The 27,357-nt window shown below is 37.7% G+C and overlaps 1 protein-coding gene across 7 annotated transcripts in view; it reads right to left on the bottom strand.

Annotated features, from left to right (window-relative positions):
- The window catches only part of LOC126751158 (protein roadkill), a 178,285-nt gene that overhangs the window by 33,580 nt on the left and 117,348 nt on the right, over positions 1 to 27,357 (bottom strand). For 4 of the 7 annotated variants that reach the window (XM_050461198.1, XM_050461201.1, XM_050461197.1 and 1 more), the window contains one exon: positions 12,301 to 12,348. The exons of 2 other annotated variants lie outside the window; for them this stretch is intronic. Coding sequence is in view for 1 of the 5 variants with exons in the window: in XM_050461194.1 (XP_050317151.1) it covers positions 4,864 to 6,959 (2,096 nt within the window). In the remaining 4 variants the exon portion in view is untranslated. Of the gene's footprint in view, positions 1 to 4,863; positions 8,603 to 12,300; positions 12,349 to 27,357 lie in introns of those variants that run through there. One more of the 7 variants, XM_050461194.1, reaches the window with a different exon arrangement.

Here is a 27,357-nt window from a genome sequence, read left to right on the forward strand (position 1 = left end):
AAGGCGACTGGCTTTCGGGCCGCGCCGCGATGATTCAGTGCATGTGTGATCGACTGACTGGCCGCCTACCTCCGCGCGCTTGCAAGTACTTGCGGTTGTTGGCATGTAATTGGCGCATGTGTTGCTTTGATTGGTATTGTTGTTGTCGGCGGCGCGGTCATGGCGGCCGCTATAGCGCTGATAAGCCAGCTACAGTTTCGCAAACAAATTTCTGCAAAAACGATACAAAAGCGCTTGCTTGAGCAGCGCACTGGAGTAGCGGCGGCGAGCACAGCCCAGCGCTCAATCGAGCGCGTTGAACAAGTGAGCAGGCGGTGGCGCAAATCAGCGGCCGCGCGTGTTGCGGTTTAAGGAAATTTGCAAAAAAAAACAAAAACAAATTACAATAAAAGTACATATCTGAATTTACAAGCCAATAATTTTGTGTCGCCCGCGCGCCCCTGCCGCCATTGCATTTTGCTGCTTTCAGCGCGTATTTTGTATATTTGCACACGGTGATTTTTCGTGTATATTATTATTTTTTATTTATGGACTTGTTTAAATTTGCGGTATTTGTTGTTGTGCGCGAGACGCTGGGAGTCTCGGCGAATGCATGCATGATGCGCGCGTGAGTACTTACTGTACAGCAGTATCTGTAACGGCGTGTGTGCGCGCTGAGCGTCAAACATACATACATATATAGGGCGTCGGTCCCATGGCAGCCAGACTGTGTCCTTGACGGCATGCGGACTTGACAGTGCAGTGCCTCATATGACCTATTTCATATATATTTTTTTAATTTCTATCTACCAATGAACACACACACACTTATTTGTAAATTTATTTTTTTCATGCTTTTTCTCGATTATTTTACGTTCTTTGTGATATTCTAAAGGCTCTCCAGCCAAGTCAAGGTCTTTTGTAAAATGTGCACGAACATTATAAACACATACATACATTCGTTGAAATGTTTGCTCAGGGCGAATTTCGGACAAGCTCTTGATAAGCATTTTGTTGGAGAAAAATGTATATTTGTGATTTTTTTCAGTTCTAAAGAAAGTGCGCAGTTTTGAGGAAATCATAATTACTAATAAATACATTTTTATACATTTTTTTTCAATATTCAATAAACCTAAACGAAAAATTAATTGTTGTTGTTGTAACAGTATAAGACTTACATATGTTTCTAATTTTTTTTATCTCTGCTTGCGGACGAAACAATCTATTTTACGAGTAGATTTCTCTAGTCAGAATTTTCCATTCGTGAGCCAAAAAATGAGTGTTTATAAAAAATATATCAGAAAGTCTCAGTCCAGATACCCTTTGATTGACTTTTGTCAATTCGACATTTTATGATTTTTTTTTAGACGGAAAGGCAAAACTTTATACACTTGAGTTAGCCGTTACGAAAAGTTCGCTACCGACACCCTTAGCAAAAAATCGCTCTTCTCCAGGTTTCGCTTTGGTGTGAAAAAATTTTATTTTCCGCTTACTTTCAGGGAGGATCCCAACAGTGTGCACCAGGAAGTGGCTGCAGACCGCAAACTAAAAATAGCATGCGAAGAACTAAAAGAACCACACTGACTCAGCGACCAACGAGAAGAAGCCATACGAAAGGCCAACACAGACGGCTGATATCAAAGAAAGAAAACCGAAGGAAGAGCTGATAAAATTGTCACATAACTTGGACGAAACGGAAATATGTGCGAGGTCAACTAACAGGAGAAAAGACATGCCGAAAAAAAGCTACAAAAAAGCTGGAAAAAGGAAAAAAATACGCAGCGAAACATGCAAAATGCAAGAAATTCGATAGCGGTGGAAGCGGTCGTATCTGTGTCGAAAGCGAAGAGGATAAGGAAGACGGTGGCAACCAAATATTTTACGCAATTTCTTTCATCTTTTCGCACAAGCAGCGGTCAAGCAGACTTCCGGGGCTCGCAAAACAAAAAATAAAAATAAAGAAAAAATAGTTAAGATACAGAACGCTATTTTGTAAGCTTACAGCAATGCAGACATCTTATTAGTGGCACTCAAAAAAGCCGAAAGTTAGACAAAAATTTAGCGCAAACGAGCGCAACACGATATGGACACCCGGTATTTAGAAAACGTGGTGTTTGGGTAATATTTCCTGCTCGCAAAAATAGTGAAAAGCGAGTAAAGATTGCTAACACACAATAATACGAGAAAGAAAAGTAACAAAACACTCAAAGTTTGAGTATGTTTATGATAAGTACTCGAATGAGTGTTAGTTTTCAGAGCACAATTTTATTTTAATTTCCATTTAATGTGTGTAGCTACAGCACGAAGCAACTTTTAGTACTGTAGAGAATAGTTAAGTACAGTTTTTGTGAAATTTTATCGAAATTACTCAAAAATGTTTTAATTTTATTTCGAGTGAAATGATTATTGTAAAGAGAGAAATGACTTATTGATATTGCTCAAAAATAATTTTGATTTATTTTGAGTGAAATAATTTATTGATATTATTCAAAAATATTTTATTTTTAAATTTTTATTTATATATTTTATTTAATAATATTTTTATATTTATATAATATTTTATTTTCATTTTTTTTTAAATTTGAGTTTTGTGTATGTATATGTATTTTCGGAAAATATTGTACTTGAGAATTGTGTGAGTTTTTCACTCAAGTATGTACTCGAAATTTGAGTGCACGTCGCAAAATCTCTCTTAAATATTGGAGTTCCACATTTGTTTTTCTTATTTAAACAATTTCAGTTTTTTAACATAACCTAAAATTTCTAATAATGAAGTCACAGCTTGTAACAGTGAAAGGATATGAGCTGAATACTCATTTGCTGTGAAATAAAACGAAAACATATTCTCAAAGCGCTTCAAATGGCATGGACTTGCGCAACAGTTATTTGTATGCGGAAAAAGTGGCACAAGCTGGGGTGTGGTGAATATAATTGACCTGCGACCTCAAAAAAATAAAAACATAATACTAATAATAAAAATAGAAACTTAACAAGCTCAGTGCTGAGGCTAACAGTGAACCCGGCGACTTTGGGCGCAGACACCCACACGAACAGAGCAATAACTGTATTAAAAACCACATGAAATAATACGAGTAAAAAAACAAAGAACTCAACAACAAAAAAGTAGTCCAAGACCATGCGTACGAAAGTAATTGAAAAAAGTAGAAGACACATAGCAACAGGGCTGATGTAGTAAATTACTTTGATGAGCTAACTAATTTATCGCATGCAAGAAAATACTTGAAATTACACACGAAACGCAGCTGAGATACAAAACTATAAAATGAAATACAATTATATTAAAAACAAGCGGGCGAGGATCTCTAGACACAAATAATCGGTGGTGGAACGTTTTGCATTTCGACTGACAGCCTCGACTCCATTGAGTGTCCTTCAAAAGCGATAAAAAAATAAGAAACGAATAAAAAAAATAACAGAAAATAATACGAGTATAATGACTGAGCCACAGGCAGACCTTTTCGTACTTTTATAAAAAAAAAATCAATGAGAAAAAGTACACAGCACACGCAAGAAGAAAGCAATATGGAAATAGCACCAAAGTATTTAATCAGTAGCAACAAGCAGAGCAACAGATAAAAATCGTACAGAGAAAAAATGAAAAGAAAGAAGACGCTGTTGGAGTTGTTCGCTATGGTATTCAATGAAAGACAAATTAACCCAATTAAGAAAGTACGAGGCATGTGTGTGTAGAAGCTGCTGGGCAACGGTAATAAACAGACGTGCAGAACCGTTCTAATTCTTAGCAAAAATTTATTGAGAATAATTTAATTTAAAAAATACGAAAAAATAAAAAAAAAATTAAAAAAAAATCAACATGGAACTGAGCAAACTGTGGTATACTAGCGGCAAAAAGCGTGTTTAGGAGGCATCAGGTTGACTGCTGTAGTTATATCTTGCTTCAACACTGTCGCCCTCTCCCCGTATAAATACATCACAGTGGTGCACAAACGGGCAGCGCTTCTGCTACATTTTTTTGTTTTTTGAAACATATGCGAGTTGACCCTTATGCCGCCAGTAACGACAACAGCACCTACAAATACCATCACCAGCGCCCTCACCGCGGCAATGTGTGTCAATCAATATGGAAATCTGTTCTTGCATAGAAGTAATAGAATTGATTTGTTGCATATTGTTGTTGTAATATTATGTTGCTGTTGCTGGTAGTGATGAAATGAAGCTACAACAACAATCAAGCGAAAATAGGTTTCACTCAATGATTTTGATCTCATATTCGCGGCGGTGGCAAGAGTTGATGAGTACACTGAGTGTTACAGTGGGTCCAAACAGCTACAGAATGTGATAAAAGCAAAAAATATTGACAATTTTTTACAATCTCCGAAAAAACCTTTACGATCGGACCAGGTTAACTGAATGATCAAAATGAAGTTCTTAGTCGAAACTATTATTGTCTTTAATAAATAAACCTGCAAATAAGAGAAAAAATAAACCAATTTGTCTGTGTAATCCAGTTCACTTTTGCTCTGACGCTATCCACTGTGCAGCATTAAGGGCAACAAAGCGTTTAGGAGCGGCCTCGAATAAATTTAGGGCACGCGATGAACTTTTGGAGCAAATGATATGCACAAAGGATGGGCCGCCGAGGCGAGAGTGAAGCGGGGGGAAGATATGGAGGTGAGACGCTATAGAATTACACTTATATGTAGTGTAAGTAGGTATGCGCACGAAGGCAATAACGGCAGCTATTTGTTGCGCACACCGAATTCAATGTTGCGTTTGACACCCTTTTACTGGATTTTTTGTGTTTTTGTTTTTTTATCAAAATTCTTGTGTTTTTTCCTATCTAGACACATCGTGCATCAGCTTTATCATGAAATAAATATGTTTGTTTTTGTTTTTGGTTACCTTTTATTATCACAGAAATGTGCGGCTGCAGCGACGGCGTTGGCGGCGGCGGCGTTACAAAATTCCTTAGAATTCGGACATTTAACTAATAATACTAGGCACAGAGGAGATTGTTGTTGCTGTTGTTGGTTTTGATGATGGTTCTGCTGGTGCTGGTGATGATGATGATGGTGTTGGTGATGCTGCAGTTGTTGGTTGTTGCTGCTGCTGCTGCCACTGTTTTGATGATGCTGTTGTTGATGGTTTGATTGTTGCAAGTGATGTTGTAAATGATGATTATTTTGTTGTTGTTGTTGTTGTGGGAAACGTGCGTGTTGAGGAATAGGCTGTTGCTGTTGTTGTTGTATTCGGTGGTTATTTGTTGTATTATTATTTATCACTTGCTGATTGTACTGTTGTAAGTGGTGATGTTGTTGCTGCTGCTGCTGCTGATTCAAGTGCCGCCTGATGGATTGGTTGATACGGTTCGTTATCGAATTGGTAAGAGCGGAATGATGGTCTCGGTGGTGGCTATGTTGCGGCAGGCGATGTTGGTGGCTGTTGCTATTGTTAGTGTGCTGCTGCTGCGGGGTGGATGAGACACTAGCGGCGGCGCTTGATGTGGCTGCCGCTGCGGCCGCTGTGCTGCTGCTGCTTGGCGCTGTGAGTTGTTGTTGGAGGTGGCTGTGGTTATTCTGATTCAGATTGTTGGGTTGCTGGTTGGGTTGGTTGTTGTTGTTGTTGTTGTTATTACTGTTACTGTTGCTGCCGAAAAGACGACTGGCAATTATACTGTTATTCAAGTGGTGGTGATTTTGGTGGCTATTGTTGTTGTTGTTGTTACTGCTGCTGCTGCTGCTGTTGCTGCTACTACTATTGTTGCTACCGTAAATACTGGCAAATAGTGAAGTGGGCGTGCCGGCAAAATTGGAATTTGAGATCGCAGAAGAGGATGGCGGCGACGCTGGCGAGGAAGAAATGGAATTACTGCTCGGATTATTGTTATTGTTGGACGCCAACGTTGAGGAACTATGTGAACGCTTTAAAATTCTGTGCAAATTATTGCTGAACGCTTCCTGGAGAATGTTGCTTGGCGAGGCCAAGTGTCGCTGCAACGTTGTTGTGCTACTTCGCAGGTTGCTGCTGCTGCTGCTACTACAATTGTTGTTGTTGTTGCTACTGCCGCTACCACTGCTGGCGCTCACATTCGATGCTCCACTTTCGAAATTTAGGTGACCCAAATGCTGCTGCAACACCGAAGGCGCTTGTTGCTGCTGCTGCTGCTGATGCAGCGTTGGCTGCTGCAATTGCAACTGTAATTGAGGCAATGTGGGCACAGCGGCCGCCGATTGTGCCGCGTGTTGCTGACCTAGCGTTGGCTGGTGTTGTTGTGCTGACGGCTGCAAATCGCCGCTGCAGTAGGACGATAAACCGCGCAATGCCACTGGCGGCGTCGATATCAACTGTTGCAGGCGGCTGCAATTGCTGTTGCTGCTACCACTGCTACTGCTAGCCAATTGACGGCTCACACTGCTGCCACTCACTTGGGAACTGTTATTACCGCTAACACTACTGCTACTGTTATTGTTGTTGCAACTGCTGCTGCCACTACTGTTACTACTACTACTGCTGCTGCTGCTGCTGCTAGCAATTGCCTCCAAGAGTGGCGATGCAGCGGACGAGGCGGCTGCTGCTATTGTGGCAACGGTGCCTGTGGTTGTGGGCGATATTGCGGGGCTAGCTACGGTGTTGGCGCTTGCGCTTGCGCCTGCAGCTGTTGCTCCTGCACCAATTAATGCTGCACCACTTACACAGTAACAATTGGCATTCGGCTCTAGATCCTGTTGTTGTTGTTGCTGCTGCTGTTCTAGCGGTTGTTGCACTCGCTGCTCTCTGTTGGTGTGCAACAATTGTTGCTTCACTTGCTGCTGTTGCTGTTGTTGTTGCGGTTGTTGTTCCGCTTCTTCCACCACCACTGCGTCTTCAGCAATAACCTGCTCAATGACCGCCTGCTCTGGCGGCGCGATGGCCAGCTCCAGTTCACCCGCGACACTGTCTAAGATATCAACAACATTTAGATTTCGCTTTTTCTTGATTTTAACAAATGGATCAAACATTTTATGGTCGACGTTGGCGACAATTTTGCACAAAAATATATGAGTACAGCACGAAACCGTGTAAATAATTAAAATTGGTTGTTTTTTTACTAAAATTTAATTTGTTACTAAGCACATACACTTTAATTTTATGTTTTGCCACTGGCGTATTGGCTTTTACAGACGCAAACTTGCTTTAAATTTTTTTATTTCAGCTGTTTAAATAGGTTTATACATTATCTATCTTTAGTTATTGTAAAAATTATGCTTACAATTTTCAAAATATTCTTTCTCCAGCTTTTCTCATGTCACTTTCCCGTTTAGTTGGTACTTTAAGTCATACAAGTGTAGTATATTTATTTTAGAATTTAAAAAAAAATTATTAATAAATTTGCACTTTTCAACACTTTTTACTTCACTAAACAAGCGAGTTTTTTCAGTAATTCTTCATAAAAAAGCACTTTTCACAAAATTTTTGTTTCTATTTTTCAGCCCGTCTTTCATTTATTTTTTATTGCTCACAATTGTGGAATTGGTTTTTATTGCTAGAACTTAATTCGTCACTATGTTTTTTTTTAGTTTTTGTTAAAATTTATTTTGTCACTAATACTTTTTGTTTGTCACTAGTAAGTTTCCATTAACAAAATTATTTTCTTTATAAATTATTTCTAAAACGAGTTGTTTTTGCTTTTCACAAATAAATTGTCGTGTTTAGCTTTTGTTTATATTTGCATATGATTTTTAATATATTTGTTTAGGCTTTTTCAACACTTTCTACCAGTGTAAGACTCGTTCTGTGGCATGTGTAACAATTTTTTATAAACCTTATTTTATGTGTATGTATTTACTATTTCATACAATTACTTGCCACTTCAAACACTTGTGTATTTGAAAATTTTTTTAATTAATTTTCGAGATTCTTTTTGCACATTTAATGAAACAATTTGTACCTTTTTATTACACACACACATACAAGTATGTATATTATTTCGCTGCTTTCGATATTTTCAACGCGTGAGCGGACCGTCAGTTTGTATTAAACGCGATTAGCTTTTGCAATATTTTAGTTTATGCTTGCTTCTGATTTACTTATAACACCGTTTTGCTTGACGTTGTTGTGAATTCTTTTCATAAATTCCACTTTTTTATAACACGCTCGTTAGCCGAAAAACTCTACACCCAATTTGTAAATTTTTGCTACTTTTCTACTATTTGCTGTTGCTGTTGACCGCTCTCGATGAGCTCGCACGCTGCTTTTGAGGCTGTCAGGTCACTACACAACTGGCGAGCGTGTATGTACTACATATGTACCTAATATATATATGTACGTAATTATTTTATATTCATGCGCTGTTTGTATGTACCAACTACTGCTCCTGCTGTGGTATTTTCTATTTCGAATGTGTGTGTGTGTACACATGAATACATACACGCGTATATTTACTGTTGCTTTGTGGGGGCGAACGAGGTGTTTGGTGGTGTTTTGGCTTGCTTGCTGGCTGGCTGATTGGTTGTTGGTTGGTTGGTGTTCGCACTAAAATGTGTGGTAGTACGCAGAGGCAGGTAGAGGTACACAAAAATAATAAAAGTTCATCTATCCATGCCGTTTGGAGTCTCTACTAACCGCGCTAAAACGATCCACCTCGCTTGAAAGTTACCGTACGACTGACTTGTCTGTTGGAAACGAACGAAAAAATGCTGTCTGTGGCAATAGCAGCAGCAGCCGAGCCAACGCTGCTGGTTTGGTGGCCAACTGAAAGTGGACGTAAACGGCGACGTCGACAGCTGCGCTGACATGCGCCTCAATACGACGACGACGCTGAGCATTGAGCAAATCAGTAAATCAAGCAGCGTTGTATAAAATTAACACAGATACACACCAATACAAGTGCATATATACAAACATAGCCACATACATGTATTTTTGTAAACACGTATGCATGTACTTGCGAGGGGCGAACGAACCAGCGTATGAGTGAACGAACGAATAAACCAACAACAGCTGAGGTCGTGAGTCGCACGCAGAGAGACGTTGAACGGTGGACGTCGCTGAACCAGTCAGTCAGTCACACTCACTCAATAAAACAAAAATTAAAATAAAAAACGTGGAAAAAAAGAGTAAAAATAAAAAACGAAGCAAATATCAGCAGCTATTTTCACTGTAGTCGTCGCTGTCGACGTCGCTGCTGCCGACGACACTGTTACTCGCATATGGCGAGCAACTACTGACTAACTGCCTAATAAAACCCAGTGCTTTTGTTGTTATTATTGTTATTGCGGTTATTGCTGCCACCACTACTTGGCGCTGAGTGTTGCCTGCTATAATAGCTGTTGTTGTTGTTGTTGTCATGTTTGCCCTGCTCTGCTTTTTAATGTGTGTGGGGAGTTTCATTTGCGCATGCATACCCCCGCGCCCCTTATATAAATTGATATTATTATTGCTGATGTTGTTGTTGGCATGTACATACATACATACCGATGTAATGGCTTTGACGCTGGCCCTCCTTGGCCTGGTCGAGAGAAATGAGCACAAGAGCTCAACTGCACGGTGACAATAAGTGTAGTAACAGCAACAGCAACAGCAACAACTACAACAACAATAACATTAGCAGAAGCTGTAGCGGCTTGAGTAAGAACAACTACAGTTCAACCAAATAAAAGCCAATTTAAAGGAAGCAACGCAATCGGGCAACAGAGCGCTGCAGAGCAACTATTTAACACTATGCTCTCAACCTCAATTACAATAACAACTACAATATCAAATTGAGCACAAAACCTCAAGCGTGTGGTTGTTGGCGCAAGCGAAGGCGAGGCAATGCCATTGCTGTTGCTGTGGTTGTTGTCGTTGCTGCTGCTGTTACAATTGCTGGATGCGCGTGAAAATGAGTGAGCAATGAATTTATGACCCAACAACAAAATTCTTTTTTTTTTTTGTTTTTTGCTGTGTGGATTTTCTTCTGCTAAATGTGTGCATGTGTGTGTGTATTTGAAATGTAAAGCAAACATTTGACAGTCACACGATTAAGAGTGGAGTGTCTGTGACGAAATGACAAAAAAAAAAAAACAATAAAAACAAGTAAGGAAGGTCTAAGTTCGGGTGTCACCGAACATTTTATACTCTCGCATGGTAAAGTGATAATCGAGATTTCATTATCCGTCATTTAAATATTTTTCAAATACCGTATTTTTGTAAAGTTTTATTCCGCTATCATCATTGGTTCCTAATGTTTATACTCGTATTATACAGAAAAGGCATCAGATGGAATTCAAAATAGCGTTATATTGGAAGAAGGCGTGGTTGTGAACCGATTTCACCTATATTTCGTACATGTCATCAGGGTGATAAGAAAATATTATATACCGAATTTCATTGAAATCGGTCTAGTAGTTCCTGAGATATGGTTTTTGGTCCATAAGTGGGCGGCGCCACGCCCATTTTCAATTTTAAAAAAAAGCCTGGGTGCAGCTTCCTTCTGCCACTTCTTCCGTAAAATTTAGTGTTTCTGACGTTTTTTATTAGTCGGTTAACGCACTTTTAGTGATTTTCAACATAACCTTTGTTTGGGAGGTGGGCGTGGTTATTATCCGATTTCTTCCATTTTTGAACTGTGTATGGAAATGCCTGAAAAAAACGGCTCTGTAGAGTTTGGTTGACATAGCTATAGTAGTTTCCGAGATATGTACAAAAAACTTAGTAGGGGGCGGGGCCACGCCCACTTTTCCAAAACAATTGCGTCCAAATATGCCCCTCCCTAATGCGATCCTTTGTGCCAAATTTCACTTTAATATCTTTATTTATGGCTTAGTTATGACACTTTATAGGTTTTCGGTTTCCGCCATTTTGTGGGCGTGGCAGTGGGCCGATTTTGCCCATCTTTGAACTTAACCTTCTTATGGAGCCAAGGAATACGTGTACCAAGTTTCATCATGATATATAAATTTTTACTCAAGTTACAGCTTGCACGGACGGACGGACAGACGGACGGACGGACAGACAGACATCCGGATTTCGACTCTACTCGTCGCCCTGATCACTTTGGTATATATAACCCTATATCTGACTCTTTTAGTTTTAGGACTTACAAACAACCGTTATGTGAACAAAACTATAATACTCTCGTTAGCAACATTGTTGCGAGAGTATAAAAATATGGTATGTAGATATGTATGGATGTATGTATGTACAAACATATGTAAAAAATTTAAAAACAAATTATAAAAAAACAAAAAATAAATAAAAATATAATAAAAGTAAAAAAAATAGAAATAAAAACAGCAATAAAAAATAAAAAAAATTAAGAAAATCATAAATATGTAAATATTAAAAAAATATATAATTAAACGTACAAAAAATAAATAAGACCGGATAAATAAATAAAATGGCACGAAGGAAGTACAAAATGTTAAAATAAATAAAAATAATGTATAATTTTTTTTTAAATAAAATAAAATATATTAAAAATAAAATTAAAAGCGCTAAAATATAACAAAAATAGTGCAAAACATATTCAAAATTAATAAACACATTGACACAGAAAATTTTAAAACGCAATAAAAAAAATAAATTAAATTGAAGAAAAAAAATCAAAAAATTATTCAATTAATAAAAAAATTGACGCAAAAAAAGTTTAAATAAAGATATGAAAAATTAAGTAAAATACAAAAAAAATTAAATAAAACAAAAAAATGATAAAACAAAAATTTTGTAAAATATAAAAATAATTAAATAATTATTTACAAAACTTAAAACAAAAAAACTTTAAAATAATAAAAAAAATGGATTTAAAAAAGTCAAAGGATAAAACATTTTAATTATACTGAAATAAAATATATTGACGTTATATAAGAATTTAATATAAAACGAAATTATGAAAAATAACAAAAATTGGAGTAAAATCCAAAAATAAAATTAAATATTTAATTATATAGTACGAACAAATTTTTAGAGAAATTGTAGCACCAGAAAACATCGAGTTTTAGAATGACCCATGGACTTTTTGTATGACACTGAAAAATGCATTGAGACTTGTTGCGCATCTGCTGCATGTCTATTTTGCGGTTAAAGCCCTATATATTTCACGAAATCCACAATATGCTTTAAATGTTTGTTGTAGTTCATACATTTAAGTTAACAACAACCTGTAGTTGTATACTAAGAACTGCACAGTGGCTCAGAAGTGGAGCAAGTGAAACCAAACATTTTAAAATATATTTGAAAGAAGAGCATGAACAGGTTCAAAAATAATTCTTTTTCAGCAATTTGAATACAGAATATATTAACAAACGAAAACTATTTTGAATATTTTAAGCGTTGACTTTAAATTTTTTAGTGAAAAATATATAAATTTTGTTATTTACTTACATTACTTATAATGGTACGAAGAGAGAGAGAACTGATTCAGAAACATACCTGAAAGATGGAAAGTAAAATTATGAATTAGTGAAAATGTAGTTATTTAAATTTTTTTGTTAAGGAAATTGAACTTAACTGTTAACTGTTAATAATTAAAACAAATATTTTAAATATTAGTTGCTTAATTTTGGTATAATTGAAAAATATTTTTGTAAAACTTATGCGAGGTTTTACAATTTTCAAAAGTCAAATAACTGAATGTGCCACTGTAAAGACGATGATAGTGTTTGTGGTTGAACCGAGAATTCGTCACAGATGAATCCAGACTTTCTAACCGTCCAAGTTGACTTGAAACTTGAAGTTGTTTAGAAAAGTTGTTATATTCTATTTCCAACCATTTCAGTTGAAAAGGTTGGAGGTTGCTGCGCGCATAAGGAATCTAGAAGTAAAGCGGATACATCTCTTCTCATATCAAAACAGCCATCAGAACTCTGACAGAGACATCGAAATTGCATTGGAAATTGTTTCCTTGGATATCGATTACACCGAATCTTAGATAATGATCATAGGGTTACTTCTTCTTTTTTATTGGCGTAGACACCGCTTACGCGGTTATAGCCGAGTTTAACACATCGCGCCAGTCGTTCTTCCTTTTTGCAGTTTGGCGTCGATTGGAGATTCCAAGTGTAAGTGCAGGTCGCCTGGTCTTTCCAACGAATTGGAGGTTTTCCTCTACTTCCCCCCGCGGGTACTGCCTCGAATACTTTCAGAGCTGGAGTGTTTTTCCAGCGTAGCCGCTGTCTCTTAATTCGCTGAACTTTGTCAATGTCCTCGTATATCTCGTACAGCTCATCGTTCCATCGAATGCGATACTCGCCGTTGCCAATGCGCAAAGGACCATAAATCTTCCGCAGAACCTTTCTCACGAAAACTCATAACGTCGACTCATCAGATGTCATCGTCCAGGGTTACTTATATCACATATTATAATACTGATCAGCCAATTTTACGAGACACTAGTTTAGGTTCAGAGAAGGAATTTTGCTGCTCATTTGACCAAAGATTGCTGTCTTATTTTAAAGATTGTTGCAGAAGAAAAACTTTGTGTGGGTTGCTTTATTTTATGTATATCTTAGATTATTAGGCGTTGTAGCAGCACTTTAGTCTTTCTTTGTCCATAGTCTTTCTTCAAACGGACCATAAGGTTTTACAGAGGCTGAGTATTGCGAGGCTTCTTTGAATACTAATCGACGAGATGAGCTCAAGGGACACAGCCATCGGTGGAAATGTGGTTAAGTTGCGAGTAAAAACGGAAAATGAAAATGAAATGAATAACACAGGGTCATAAAGCCTATAACTAAATATATGTATGTATATGTACTTGTACATATATATCTAATTGTATCTTAAAAGCGACTGGATGTGTAGGATCAGCATGTTATTGAAGTGGATCGGCTATTTGAATATTTCACTTTTTTTACGATGCACTGTAGAAATCTAAGACTGCGCTCGCACTTGGAAATTATAATAAATACATATGTATATATATACACTTTTGGATATTACAAAAGTATGTGCGTGCAAAAGTGAAATTAATAAGAGCAGCTGCGTGCAACGATGACAAGTGCATGTGTAGAAATATAAGTACGTACAGATGTACCATATGTAGGGATATAAAAAAGTGTAGCTATATGAAAGCAGGAGCATATCTATTGCAGTGCTTTAGGCGGAGCATGCCTATTAGGGTAATAGAATTGCGTGATATACACAAGTGTCTACCCTAGGGTGATCCTTTAAATTTTTATTCTGCAATTTTTTGCCTTCTAAATCCTTTGTAAGCATCGCATCAAATTTAGTCAAGAAATTTTCACCAAAATTTATATTTTCTTATACGTCTGCCAAAAATAAAATTTTAAATTTTTTTAGTTTTTCGTTCGTCCAATATCTAGATTATGATCTAAACGAAATCACGTCCTTTTTTTACTTTTGATGATTCCGTTAGAAGTTCTGCAGTTATCACGGTGGCCTTTTTTCGAGGAAACGCAGGAAACGACGTCGTAATCGCCGAGTTTTGAATTTTCTTTTGAAAATTTCATAAAATTTTTGCAAAATATGTATCTTTAGAATAATAAAAAGTTTGAACAAAATATATAACTTTTTTTATATAAAAAAAAATCTTGAGAATAGGCAGTTTTATGCTCGACAAAACCCATGTATCCCTCTAAAGCTACAGACAGCACATAAACATATAAGGTAAGGTGCCACACCTTAATCGTTTGACGCGTTTGTTCTTTTAAGTAGTTGCAATTAAACAAAAAAGTCCTTCGCTCAAGACCTCGTAAATTATATCTCGAAGCCATGTGTAAAACTTTATTAAGATCGGTTGAGTTTGCGAGAAATCTTGACAACAGATATTGAAACACAGTTTCGAGTAAAAGGCGTGCGAAATCGTGCTTTTCTAGGCTGTATCTCTAAACCCATTACTCCGATCAACTTAAGAATTTAGAACAATATTCTTTAGATGTTATAGAATCAAATAAAACCGTAAGTTTTTATTTTATTTTTTAACTGAAACCCTTATAAGCTCTTAAGAACACAAACAATGTCGTTTGACAAATCAAAATACAAAAATTTGTTTAAACCTGCATTTAAGCACCACCCTAAGCTGCATAGGTAGGTAGGCAGAGGAGTGATTTCTTGGCATATACACACATCCTTATATGCATTAATAAATATGCACATACAAACGTATATGTAGACATGTCTTTCGGCACAACATCTCGCCAAGACACAACGCCGGTGGTCAAAGTTGTTGCCTGGTGTTGACAACAACCGACGCGACTAAGTTGTGGAAGACCAACCGCAGTCAACAGAAAGAACAACAAAAAATAATAAGTCAAATCCAGGGAATCGCTAGGAAAATCTAAGACACAAAACGTAAACAAACAAGCGAAAAGGAAATGCAATGAAAACAAAACAACAAGCAGAATTGAGAAGAATAGCAAACACACATGACACACACTTACATACCCGCATCTAAATACTTAAGTAGATGTATAAGTGTGGTGAATCGTTAGCAGCTAATAAAAAATCACACAAATAAATATTAGAAACGGCGCACTCTGAGTGTGGAACTATAACTTCGGTGGCAATGTGGGTTTAGGTACACAGCTGTAGATACACAAATTTGTTGTTATTTTATTTATTTTGGGCTTAGTTGTGTGTAGCGTTTAGGGAGAAAAAGAACTTTTAGGCAATTATTTGTACCGAAAACTATTTGCTTGTACCGAAAACTTTTTACTTCTACGGAAATTGATAAAAATGCGGTACGCCATTTTGAAATGGTACAAAGCAGTACTCAATATCCTTGCAATTGTGCATATAAAAAGTGGCGATAATTGTCAACCGATCACTTCTTGCAATACCTAAAGCAGGTACGTGTAACGAATTTAAGTTTGGTATCCAAGTGTTCACGCGTACTAAAACACAATTAACCACATGCCTCCAAAATTATTTAGCACCGTTTTTTGTTTGCACCGTTGGCAACATTTTCATGTACCTTAAATTATAATTTTCGGTAACAGCTTTCGTGGTAAAATTGCTACAATTTTCTAATAACAACACAAAAAGTTGACGTGATTCTCAAATAGGTACACACCTATACAAACTTCCGCCATAGGGTGGTGCTTAAAAGATATTGTAGTAAGCAAAGTAGGTAAGCATACCGAATTTTAATTGTAAAACGAATATTTTCCGCTTGTTTTCAAGTTTCAACTTTTTTAATTGTACTATTTTTTCACGCTTAGTTATTTACTTTAGTTCGAAAGCTCAAAGTGCTTTCTGTTTAAATGATGTACGGACGTAAGAAGAAAGTATTGTACCGAAAATCTCGAACTAAAGCGCAACCCAGGAATTTTTTAATGGAGCTCATATAATAGAACTCACCAGTAAAGAGTGTAGCTTAGGGGTCTGAGAAAGGTCTATAGAAAAGTGAGATTTTACAGGATCTTTCTGGCATATACTATCACATAAGTTAATGTTATTTCCAGAGACTCTACTCCCCATTACCTTCCACAAAAAGATTCAAAGTTCACTGTCGAAGTATGCGTATATGCAAACTAGAATAGGAATTTATCCAACTTAAGGGGAAAAAATTACAATAAGAGACTCGGAACATACTGGTTTATCGGCAAGTGATAAGCTTCAAATGGAAAGTAGAGACAAAGAACCTATCCGCCCGAGCGAATAGATTAAAAAACTATAAATTTTGACGGCAAGGACGCGAGTTAGGACGAATCGATGTAAGATAGAGGATTTGTAAGAAGATAGTGTGTATGTAAATAATGGCATGGCAATGTCAGCTGAGCATAGAGTGTATTTTGAGACGCTATGGTATGTTAAACCCCTGGGATGCGCTACGTTTGCACGGAAGGCAGCTACACAGCAGAAAATTGCAAATCGGTTAGTCACAGGCACAAACACACACACACACAGTCACAAAAGTATACACATGCCTCTACAAGACTGCTAGAATTACATTCGAATGGCATTTTTCTGGGCTGACTTTTATGCATCCACATGGAAATAGTAGCTGCGCCATTTATGTGTAACGAATGCGGTGGAAGGGCGTTGCGGCGCGCCGAACAGCAGGCGAACAGTAAGTTGGCACAGGTCGAGACACAGCGTGTGCGGGACACAGTTGGTCGTATAGGCAGGAAGAGGATAAAACCGGCCGCACAGGAAGGTAGGAAGCCATACACCAGCGAAGCGCTTGGCTATTTTGTTGTCGCCAGCTAATGTTGCCGGCGCTGCTGTTGCCTGTAACCGCAAGAATGATACGCATGCGGTTGGGTTTGAGAACTTTGGAAGAAACTATACAGCCGTGCAGCCGGTTGGATAGTCGCACGTAATCGTTGAGTTGTTGCAACAGAAAGAAAACGAGATTAAGCTGCCGGCAAAAACATTAATGCACACACACATTTGTGTAACCATGTTGAGCACAGTCCATACGCAATGGCAGTACGCATCTGAATCTATCCTGCCATCCTAGTTCAAAGTAGAGCCAATGCTGTTTTTGCTGTCTACAATATTCCCTCAAGCTATCGGCTTCTTCAAACTCACTGATCTTTGCGTGCGTAATGCCTTCGTGTCACGGCCATGCGCTCGTATGTCAGCGTGAAGAATTTGCTCTTAGGCCTGTTAGCATCTGTGGAAGCATATGTCGAGTGTTTGCTGTAAACTTAGACTAACCGGAGGCTTGTTGCGACTGTAATTGGCCCTAGCACGGTGTCCAAAGCGTAATACATTTTATGTTAAAATTTCTAATTCGAAAATTGAACAAGTCATTCGAAATCGAGGTATTTGTAATTTTAGTCTAGAAGGACACAATCCGTAGGCAAGGATCTTTTTTGGTTAGGCTAAAAGAATAGTCTTCTAAGTGTTTAAGTCTCTTGATGGGATCTGAGGTTTGCAAAAGTTTAGCACAATTTTCCGTAACGATATGTCGGGAAGTTAAAAAACAATTGGACAAAGTCTCTTAGTAGTACATGTTATGTTATCGCCTATAACTCAATGTGTATTATATACAGCTCTGCTAGTTCATCAAAACCTGAAGATTCTCATATATTTAGCGTTAAACTCTTGATTCAGGTGGCTGGTGGTCTTCTATCTATCTACAAGTACTTATGTGATCTACTGTGTCTTCTCTTGAAGAATAAGTCTTGGATATTTGTATTTAACAGACCTCTGTATATTGATGAGATAAGCGCAGCTACAGATACCGTTGTAAAACTCAGCAATAAGAATTTAAGACTTTGCGAAGGAACGGTAGTTTTTTGCTTAGGTACCAAACGATCGAACAGTGCAGCGTCTATTGTAGTATGATCCACCTTATCATCACTATCAGATTTTAAGGTTCGATAATCAGGTTTAAATACCTGTAAGCATTAGCCATAGACTTTGCCAAAGAGTCCCATAGTAATTGCATAAGGTTTCAGTTCTTTTAACCTACTACTCATAAATCCATCGCGGTGTGTGTTCTATTTTTTCATGTTTCCTCAATGCAAACTATATTCAAAACATAATCCTTTCATTCTTCAACCACCATATGCGGTCCGCTTTGTACTGATCTATTCAAGAAAGTAAGTTAATGTTCAAGTAAATACACACATACATCCAAATATACATGCAAACGTCTCTTTAAGTCGGAGTGTGAAAAGCACATAGACGATCTGCAAAATAAATTACTTGGACAAACAGTAGCCGAAGCGCGTCAGCTGCGTCAGACTCGGCTAAATGGCATTGTGCAAGTGAGAAACCATTTTTTATTTGGTCTTTGCTGCTTTGCTGCGGCATTGTCAAATGGTTATTAGCATACATACAAACAAACACACATGCCATTTGTATGTATGTAAATAGTCATCAGTAAGTGATCATATTAATGTGGCGTGGATACAGAAATCGTCTTCAATTATTTGTACGACCGCCCAGAAGGCAATTAACACTTTGGCTTAAAATAGAATAGGAAATAAGAGAAACTCTCGCGACAGCGGATGTGAGAAACATTGTTCGAAAGCCTCGAAGCAACTATTTATGCGAGTTAGGAAATTTCTATGCTCTATTTTGTGACAATAAGAAAGCGGTTGACTGCGATTTTAGGTGCTAAACCATCGATGTTGACTTTTTCCTGCTTAACTTTAAGATCTTTACTCCTCAAGTGGTTGGTATTCTCTTTGAAAAGTTAGCAGGAACCTTGGAAAAACGTTTTTAAGGGATAGTCTCATTGTGAATTTTCAAAAAATCGATTTATTTTTTGTTGCTACAGCGTTTCTTGTAGAAAGGGTACAGAGTGCTATTTTTTTCTACGAAAAACCGTCGAAAAAAAGGCTCAAATTCGATACTTTTTGTTCAAATCGCCGCTATTTTGTCAAATTTCAAAAAAAAAAAACCCTCCATAGTGCGATAGCGACCTCCCCGTTCAATTTTGAAGGTATTTCAAACCATCTCGGTGTTAAAATTTAATATCTCTGGCATATTTAGTTTTTCATTTATCGGGCTTTTAGTAATTTTTAACAGTACCGTTATATGGCTTGGCTGTAGTCCGATTTCACCCATTTTCACACTGTCGGTAGGAGTTTCTATAATATTTGCGCTGGGCGAATTTGGTTGTTGTAACTTTACTGGGTTAGTTAATATTTACATTAAACTTATTAGAGAGCGAGGTCACGCCCACTTTTTCAAAAAATTGGGCATACAGATGCTCCTTGCTACTGCGATTCCCTGTGCAAAATTAGCGTTTTATAACTTTATTTAGTGCTTAGTTATGGCATTTTATACGTTTTTAACGAAAATCAAATTAAGTAGCTTCAGCCGCCTTCGCTAAAATACCCAAAACACGGATGAGCCTCAATAAAAATGGAAAAAGTCAATTTAATATTGCGTCCATTTCGCATGGGAAATAAAAAAAAATGAAAGTCATGCAAAAATAATAAAATAAATAACAAAAATTGCGTAAATAACAAGTGCATATGTGGTGGCGCACTTTTATGAGCCTGTGTGTGTGCGTGTCTGCCATGAACTACTTTTTCCGCATGCCACTGCCGCAATGATGATGGCGCTGAGCGTTGCGGATGCCGCGGCTGGCGTCTGCCGCTTGCGATTCAAGTCATTTTAGACGCAGTGTGTGCAGATCTAAAGCCGCTTTCACACCAACAAATGTTACAGTTACACGATTCACGCAAGATAGAAAAGCAGAGAAATACACGAAATTGAAATAATAATATATATATTTTTTGGATTTGCGGTTATAATTTTTATATTTTCAAAAAATTAAAAAGAAGTCGGCTAAAATTAAAAAACCGAAAAAAATTATAAGAAAAACTAAAAATTAAAAACATAAATGCGTCCAATATTATTATTTTTTTTTGCAATTTTTTGCATATTATATTATATTTATATGTCGCTTTCAGATGAGTAAAACAAAAATTTGAAGTAAATGATATTTAAAAAAATAAGTTGGTAGGACTGTCCTTAAAAATGTCAAATAAGTCGGTAGAACTGAAGTGCGTTGCGATTTTTGCAATGGATACAAATATCGAAAATAACAAATATCGTGCAAATTTCGTATGTGGAATGGAATATGGAAAAGGCACGTTGATTCACTTTTATCAAAAACAGAAGCCCACAAGTGGTACCAAGCCTTCAAAGAGGGTCGAGAGATCGCTAAATACATGCCTCGTTCTGGACGACCTTCGACCTCTTCAACTGATGATAATATTAAAAAAAGTGAAGGATATGGTGCTTGAAAATCGTCAGGAAAGTGTTTGAGACGGCAAGAGAGCTCGACATCTCTCGCAAGTCCGTTCGAATGATTCTGGTGGATATTTAGGGTATGACACGCGTTCTTGCTCGACTCTTCCCGATAAAGCTGATTTAAAAAAAAAAATAACTGTTTACGGTTCTTTGCACATGCTTGAACGTGCGAATTCCGATCCCGCATTCATGAATAGCATTATTTCTGCCGATGAGATATGCGCTTATGAGTTTGACATGCAAACAAGTGAACAATTAGCGGAATGGAGGGAAAAACGAGCCGAAGCCAACAAAACCCCCCGCCGGTCCTAACAAAAATTACGAAAAAGCCGCTCAAAAATCAAGGTGATGATCACCATTTTTTCGATATTCATGGTTTGGTGCATCATCAATTTGTTCCGGAGGGACAGACGGTCAATAAAAAGTTCTATTTGGCCGTATTGAGTCGTTTGCCTGAGAACATCCGCCGAAAACGGCTGGAAGTGTAGAAGAACTCATGTATTTTACACGATGATAATGCACCATCGCATTGAGCCACGATTGTGACCGAATTTAAAGCCAAAACCCAAAGAATACCATCGATAAACCACCGTATTCACCAGATTTGGCTCCGTGTGCAATTCTCTTGTTTCCCAAACTGATGTTGCCGTCCCGTGGAACCCGTTTTCAGTCGATCGAAGAGTTAAAACTAAACTCGCTGAAGGAGCTATTCCCTAAAAGTGCTTAGAAAAGTGTTTCGAGGTCTGGAAAAATTGTTGACATAAATGAATTACATCTGGTGGGGATTTCTTTGAAGGCGACAAAATAAATATTGATAAATAATTGAATATTTTGTCTTTTATTTACAATTTCTGGGTATTCTTTTCTCATAATGAACATATATTTTGTAGGGTCTCTGGCGCTTCCTTTTGGGTGTTTCAATCTTCATGACAAACCTAATATAGCACGTCAGGGTATAAACAAATTTAAAAATTAAATTATTTATTTTACAATTCAATTATTTTGTTGATAAAATTACATATTTTATTAATTATTATTTTTCTGTTTTATTTAGCGTTAAGACATTATACATGTTTTTTAACGTAAAATACAATACAACAAAAACAAAAATTAGTCCAAAATACAATTAATAAATCAATAAAGTGTGATTACGAAACAGCGCTAATAAAATTAACAGTTATTTTACAAATGCAGACTTTCAAAATCAAAACAAAAACGCAACAACAACGACAAGCACAACAATGAATGAATTAGTGCAAGCGAACGAACGCTTGGCCGCGCAAAGATGCTTCAATGCATGCAACCGTGTAAATGAAGGCAATCTAAAGTAGGAAGAAAAAAGCAGGCAAAGAAATAAATGAATGTAAATTTTTTATCCCACGGCATTTTGGCGATAGCACGTACACATGCACTCGCGCTTACACATACACAGATTATTCATGTCATTATGCATGCCAACAACAACAGCAAATCACAGCGAGATCGAAATAATGAGTGCATACGTGACGACAAAACACACACATATACTCGTATATACTTACATACAAACGGAGTGGCGATGTCAGTCAGTGCCAACTACATTACAACAACTACAAATAGCAAACAAATGCTGCCAATCAATTGAGCGTTTAGGCCAAGCTAACAAAAGCTGACGCTTATTAGCAACAAGACACTAAGCCAAGTCAGCCAAGTCAGGCATGCAAGACCTAGACAAGCTAGTGGACCACTCATCAATCGCTTAATAAATGACTACAATGAATGACGAAGCACAAGAAGAAGCCATCGAAGACCGAAGAGTAAAGAGTGAGGCAAAAAACCGAAGAAAAGAGGGAAAAAAATCGAGCAAGCTGAAGGCGGTAGACGTGCTAATAGTTCAAAATATCGGTTGGTTGTTTGGCTGACTTATGAAAATAGAATAAGTGCATAAATGATATGAAAAAAAAACTAAAATTAATAAAGTGTCTATGATATATATACTAAGCTGCGCTTTGAAGCCTCTTTGACTTGCCTAAATTGCCTTGGCTTCGAAATAGCGGTTATTTATTCTAAGGTAAATCAACTTTGCGATAGTTGTTGTTGTTATTGTTGTTGTATGAATACAAGTAAAGCTCAACGATAATTCAATGTAACGCTGAGAGTAAAATAGTTGAACATTATGGTGTTTGTAAACGAGATAATGCAGGATAGTGGAATAAAAGCAGCACAATAAATAATAAAACTGAAGCAACTTAAAATATATATTAAATTTAGTAAAATAAATTGGAAAACTTTTCAAAAATATGAGCAAAACATGCAGGCAGAAAGTGAAAAATTTATACGACAGCGGCGAATCGAACAAACAACTGGTATAAATCAGTCGAATTGGTATAATTAAATTAGAAGGGAACAGAAAAAGTTCGTACAGTTAAAAGAGGTGTACACTTCGGTTGCATCACAAACAAAAAAGTTTTCTGAAACAAAACCTTGACTTTCAGCGGTCAATTTGTGTGGCAGCTATATGATATAGTGGTCCGATCTAAACTCTTTTTCGAAAATTGTACCGTTGCCTTGAACAATAATCCATTTCGAATTTCTTGAAGATATCTCGTCAAATGAAAAAGTTTGCTATGCGAAGAGCTATATATGATTGAGTGATTAACAACAGCGCGCAGTCGTTTCTTCTTATCGCAGTGAAGCCAGGTGCTTCTTCACCTGATCTCTCCTATGGAGTGGAGGTCTTCCTCTGCTTCCCCCTTCGGTTACTGCGTCGAATACTTTCAGAGCTGGAGTGTTTTCATCCATACGTACGACATGACCTAGCCATCGTAACCGTCGTGCGCAAAGGACCAAAATTTTCCGCAAAACTTTTCTCTCAAAAACTCGTAACACCGACTCATCAGATGTTGTCATGGTTCATGCCCCGCACCATATAGCAGGACGGGAATATTGAGTGACTTATTGAATTTGGTCTTTGTTCGTCAAAAGAGGGTTTTACTTCTCAATTGCCTACTCAGTCCGAGGAAGCACCTGTTGGCAAGAGTTATTCTGCGTTGGATTTCGAGGCTGACATTGTAGTTGGTGTTAATAATGGTTCCAAGATAGGCGAAATTATCTACGACTTCGGAGTTTGAACTGTTTCAGGTTATTGCAAGATGATTTGAGGTCTGAGGACCTCTTCTGTATTTGAGAACGTATTGGAGTGTTCGGCGACAGCTTAAGCTCGTAAGTATGGACGGGGACTCTACTGGGATTCATACAGTGCGACTCCACATAAGCACAAACCAAAAATGAACTTACTCTAGTCTCAACCTTACAGATCAAGACTTACATCTACGTATATAAACCTGAAAGCCGCATTATCTGGGAGCATTAAAATGAGTGAAATCCAACGAAAGTTCATTGTATATGGAGTAGTTCGAAAAGTTATCACTTTCAGCTCCAATAGAATTGAAAATGGAAATCATATTTCTAGATAATCACTTTAGAGAGGCATAAATATATCAAACGCCAGAGTAAACAGACAGTAAATAGGAACATTTTAAATATTGCTCTGCCTTTGGGAAATCCTCAGGGCAGTGATACCTCATACAAAGACGTTTCGTTGAGTTTTACCTCTAAAAGTTTGAGTGACTTTAAGATATTAAATATATTTAATATTTAATTAAATATTAACAAAATAAATGCAAAAGATTACCGCAGAGTGGAGCGGAAATGGCAAGTTTGTCGATAAGACTTAGGTTTGAGCAACAACTTAACAACAGCGAACAAACAGTAAATAAATAGTAAATCGGCCAAATGTCAAACGGCATTGAAAGCAGCTGCTTGGCGACTATGTTTGGTGCAGATGATGGCCAGGCGGGTGCCGCGGTGCTACAAAACTGGGCCTGGCCCAGTAAAGACAGCGGCTGCGACGACGGCAACGACCTGGTTGCAGTGGTGTGTCACTTGCGAAGGCGGCGCTGGCGCTGGTGACCCCGACCGCTCGTCCGTCCATTTAAAGCTAATCACTTAAGCAAACATATTTTTGTAAAGCTATTTGATTTGAATGGTGAAACTTTTGCGTAGGCTTGAGTGCGACGAAAAAATATTTTTTATATACATATGTACGTATGTATAAATGTATGTTTTGTCAGAGGTTGAGAAAATATATGAAAAAATTAACTATAAATATCATTACACTGTTGAAAAAACAATAAGAAAAAAATAACAAGCTGCGCAGCCGCAACCACTTTGCACTTAACAATGCAGGTACAGCAGCAACAACAATAACAATGCGAGTAAGTTAGCATTTTGTAGTGCCGTCATTTGTGAAAAATTGGGTTATTGTCATCCATAATGTCGTTTGAGCGGCGATTTTGTGTGAAAATTTGTGTCAAGTAAATCGAGTTTATATTGGCGTTAAACACAAATATTTAAGCAAATACACACACACACATATTAACGAACATGTGTTTGGTGCTTTATGTTAGACTGGTGTCATTACAAATGTACCCGCACCTAATAATGTCGGGTGCCTCCAATAAATCATTGCTGGGCGGCAAATTTTCTTCAATAAATGAAATGATAACTTTTTAAACAATTTGATAAAATTTGGATTGATTAAAAATATTGATCTTTAGTCCTCAGCACTAAATAATATGTGAGGTTAAGTAAAGAGTAGTAGATGAAAAAGTAAGAAACCTTACCGCGTGGATGTTCCAAATAATCGTTTTCAATTGCAAAATTGGAAAATATATTTCCAAACGAAATGACGAATCGGCTTCATATCACTCAGTGATTCGATTCTTATTTTTGAAAGGTGATATGGCGCATTGAGCACCTAGTCGCTGTATACGATGAGTCTCCTCGCTTTGATGAACCCCGCAGATGTGCACTGCAAACGGCTGCGAGGCCACGCAAAGGTCCGGCAAACTGCCGGCAGAAAGCGCACGAGAAGGTTGAGACTGCAGCACCTCAGACCGCGTGCTGAGATAACACTGTCTAGCTGTCATGCCATACAGGTAATCTATAATGCCAGATGGATGATTATTATTAATATGTGCTGAAGTTTAGGCCGTGCAGGACATCAAGGCTTTTTGTGAAACTTGATAACTAATTCCGATACTTCATCCAGTCTCTTGTACTGCGAAGCTCCTAGATATACTTATAAGTTGAGTTCTAGATAAGGCCGGACAGAAGCAGAGAAAGTGTTTAAGCGTTTCTCTCATGCCTACTTCCTAGCGCTTTCTACATGTCTTATTGCTAATAATGGCACCAAGGCGCACATGTGATGCCAGTAAGTTGTGGGCTGTGACCAGACCAACAAACGTCCTACGGTATTTTCGAAATTGTGTGAACAGAAAGCTTGCGTGTTTCGTTCCGTTCCCTCACATATGATCTTGGCGATCCTGCATGTTACATGCATACAGACTTGCCTATTTCCTGAATCGGTAGCGGATGGCACAATCTCACCAGCTATTACGTTTCCCGGTATGCCTTTGCTCCCTTAACCCAGTATGCATACAGCCGCTTTCTGGCTGCCACTATATCTATCGGCAGCTAGAAGGATCGCCTGAGATATAGCTCCGCGCAATAGATCCCCGCGCCCCCTCACCCCATATAAATGTTGAAAGTTCCGCTGGTGTGTCGCGTAACCCTACGCCATACTACCTCTTTTAGTGTGACGTGCAACTTTCTCTTCCAGATAAAGTTTGAGGATATGAGGTCTATGCTGTCCGCCTGCTTTCTATCTATCTAGCTACGCTCGAAGGTTCTTGTGGAAAACTCACCTCACGCCGTGAATCTGGGGAGGGGAAACGGTTTTTTATCCGGCCAAGGACTGTCAACCCGGCACCATGCTTTGAATTTATTTCAGGAATGATTTCATAAAATATTTGACATAAGAAAACAGTCTGCTTCCCCCAGGCAAACAGCTCAACTCTGAATAATTTACTGTGACGTTTCGTATGCTTCTATGACACATGGATCCACTTGTACACATTAGAAATCAATGGACATTCGAAACAAGCGAACTCAAGTGGTAAAAGAAGGAGGGAAGGGTGATGACCACCTGTATTATCGGGATAGTAATAAATCATTGTTTTATTAGCTTCAAATCAAAAGCAAAGAGGGAAGGGTGATGACCACCTGTTACAGCGACGTCAATAATTACATTAGGCCTAAGGAGTTCGAGCGGTGTAAGCAGCCAGTTTATTGAGACAAAATGAGCTTATTGCGAGAAATATCGGCATTCTTCAAAAATTTTCCTTTTTCTTTTATTGGTTAATATTTTTGGACAACTTATAGTCCTTAACGAACTTCATATGGAACTCTGAGCAAATTTAGCATCACCTAACGTAAGTACTAAGAGATCATAGTCCATATTTGAATATAGAATTCAAATCAATATACAATATCGAGACTCGTAGGATTTCGGATTAACACGACAAATCAGTTAAAAAAAAACTTTTATAATATTATGAATGTGAAGTTTTTGGTTTATAATGTTCATATAAACAAGCAGCTGCGCAAATCTTGAAATCGATTTGTCTTCTTATTTCGGTTTTGCAGAAGAATAGACCCACCAACTTGTCACAACTCACACATTTGGATTGAAAATTTCAATTATCTCCGAGGCATTTCTTTCACCAATTGAAAATTCACTTAAATGACATTTGTGTAGCGAAGAATTTTCCTGTTGTAGACAAAGAAGCAATTGTTGTGACTTCCTGTGGATACTGCGTGTGTGGGCTCAGGCTGCCAGGGCTAAAACTACCGCCACAACTGTAGACACTATGT

This window comes from Bactrocera neohumeralis, chromosome 2, assembly GCF_024586455.1.
Source record: "Bactrocera neohumeralis isolate Rockhampton chromosome 2, APGP_CSIRO_Bneo_wtdbg2-racon-allhic-juicebox.fasta_v2, whole genome shotgun sequence".
NCBI lineage: Eukaryota > Metazoa > Arthropoda > Insecta > Diptera > Tephritidae > Bactrocera > Bactrocera neohumeralis.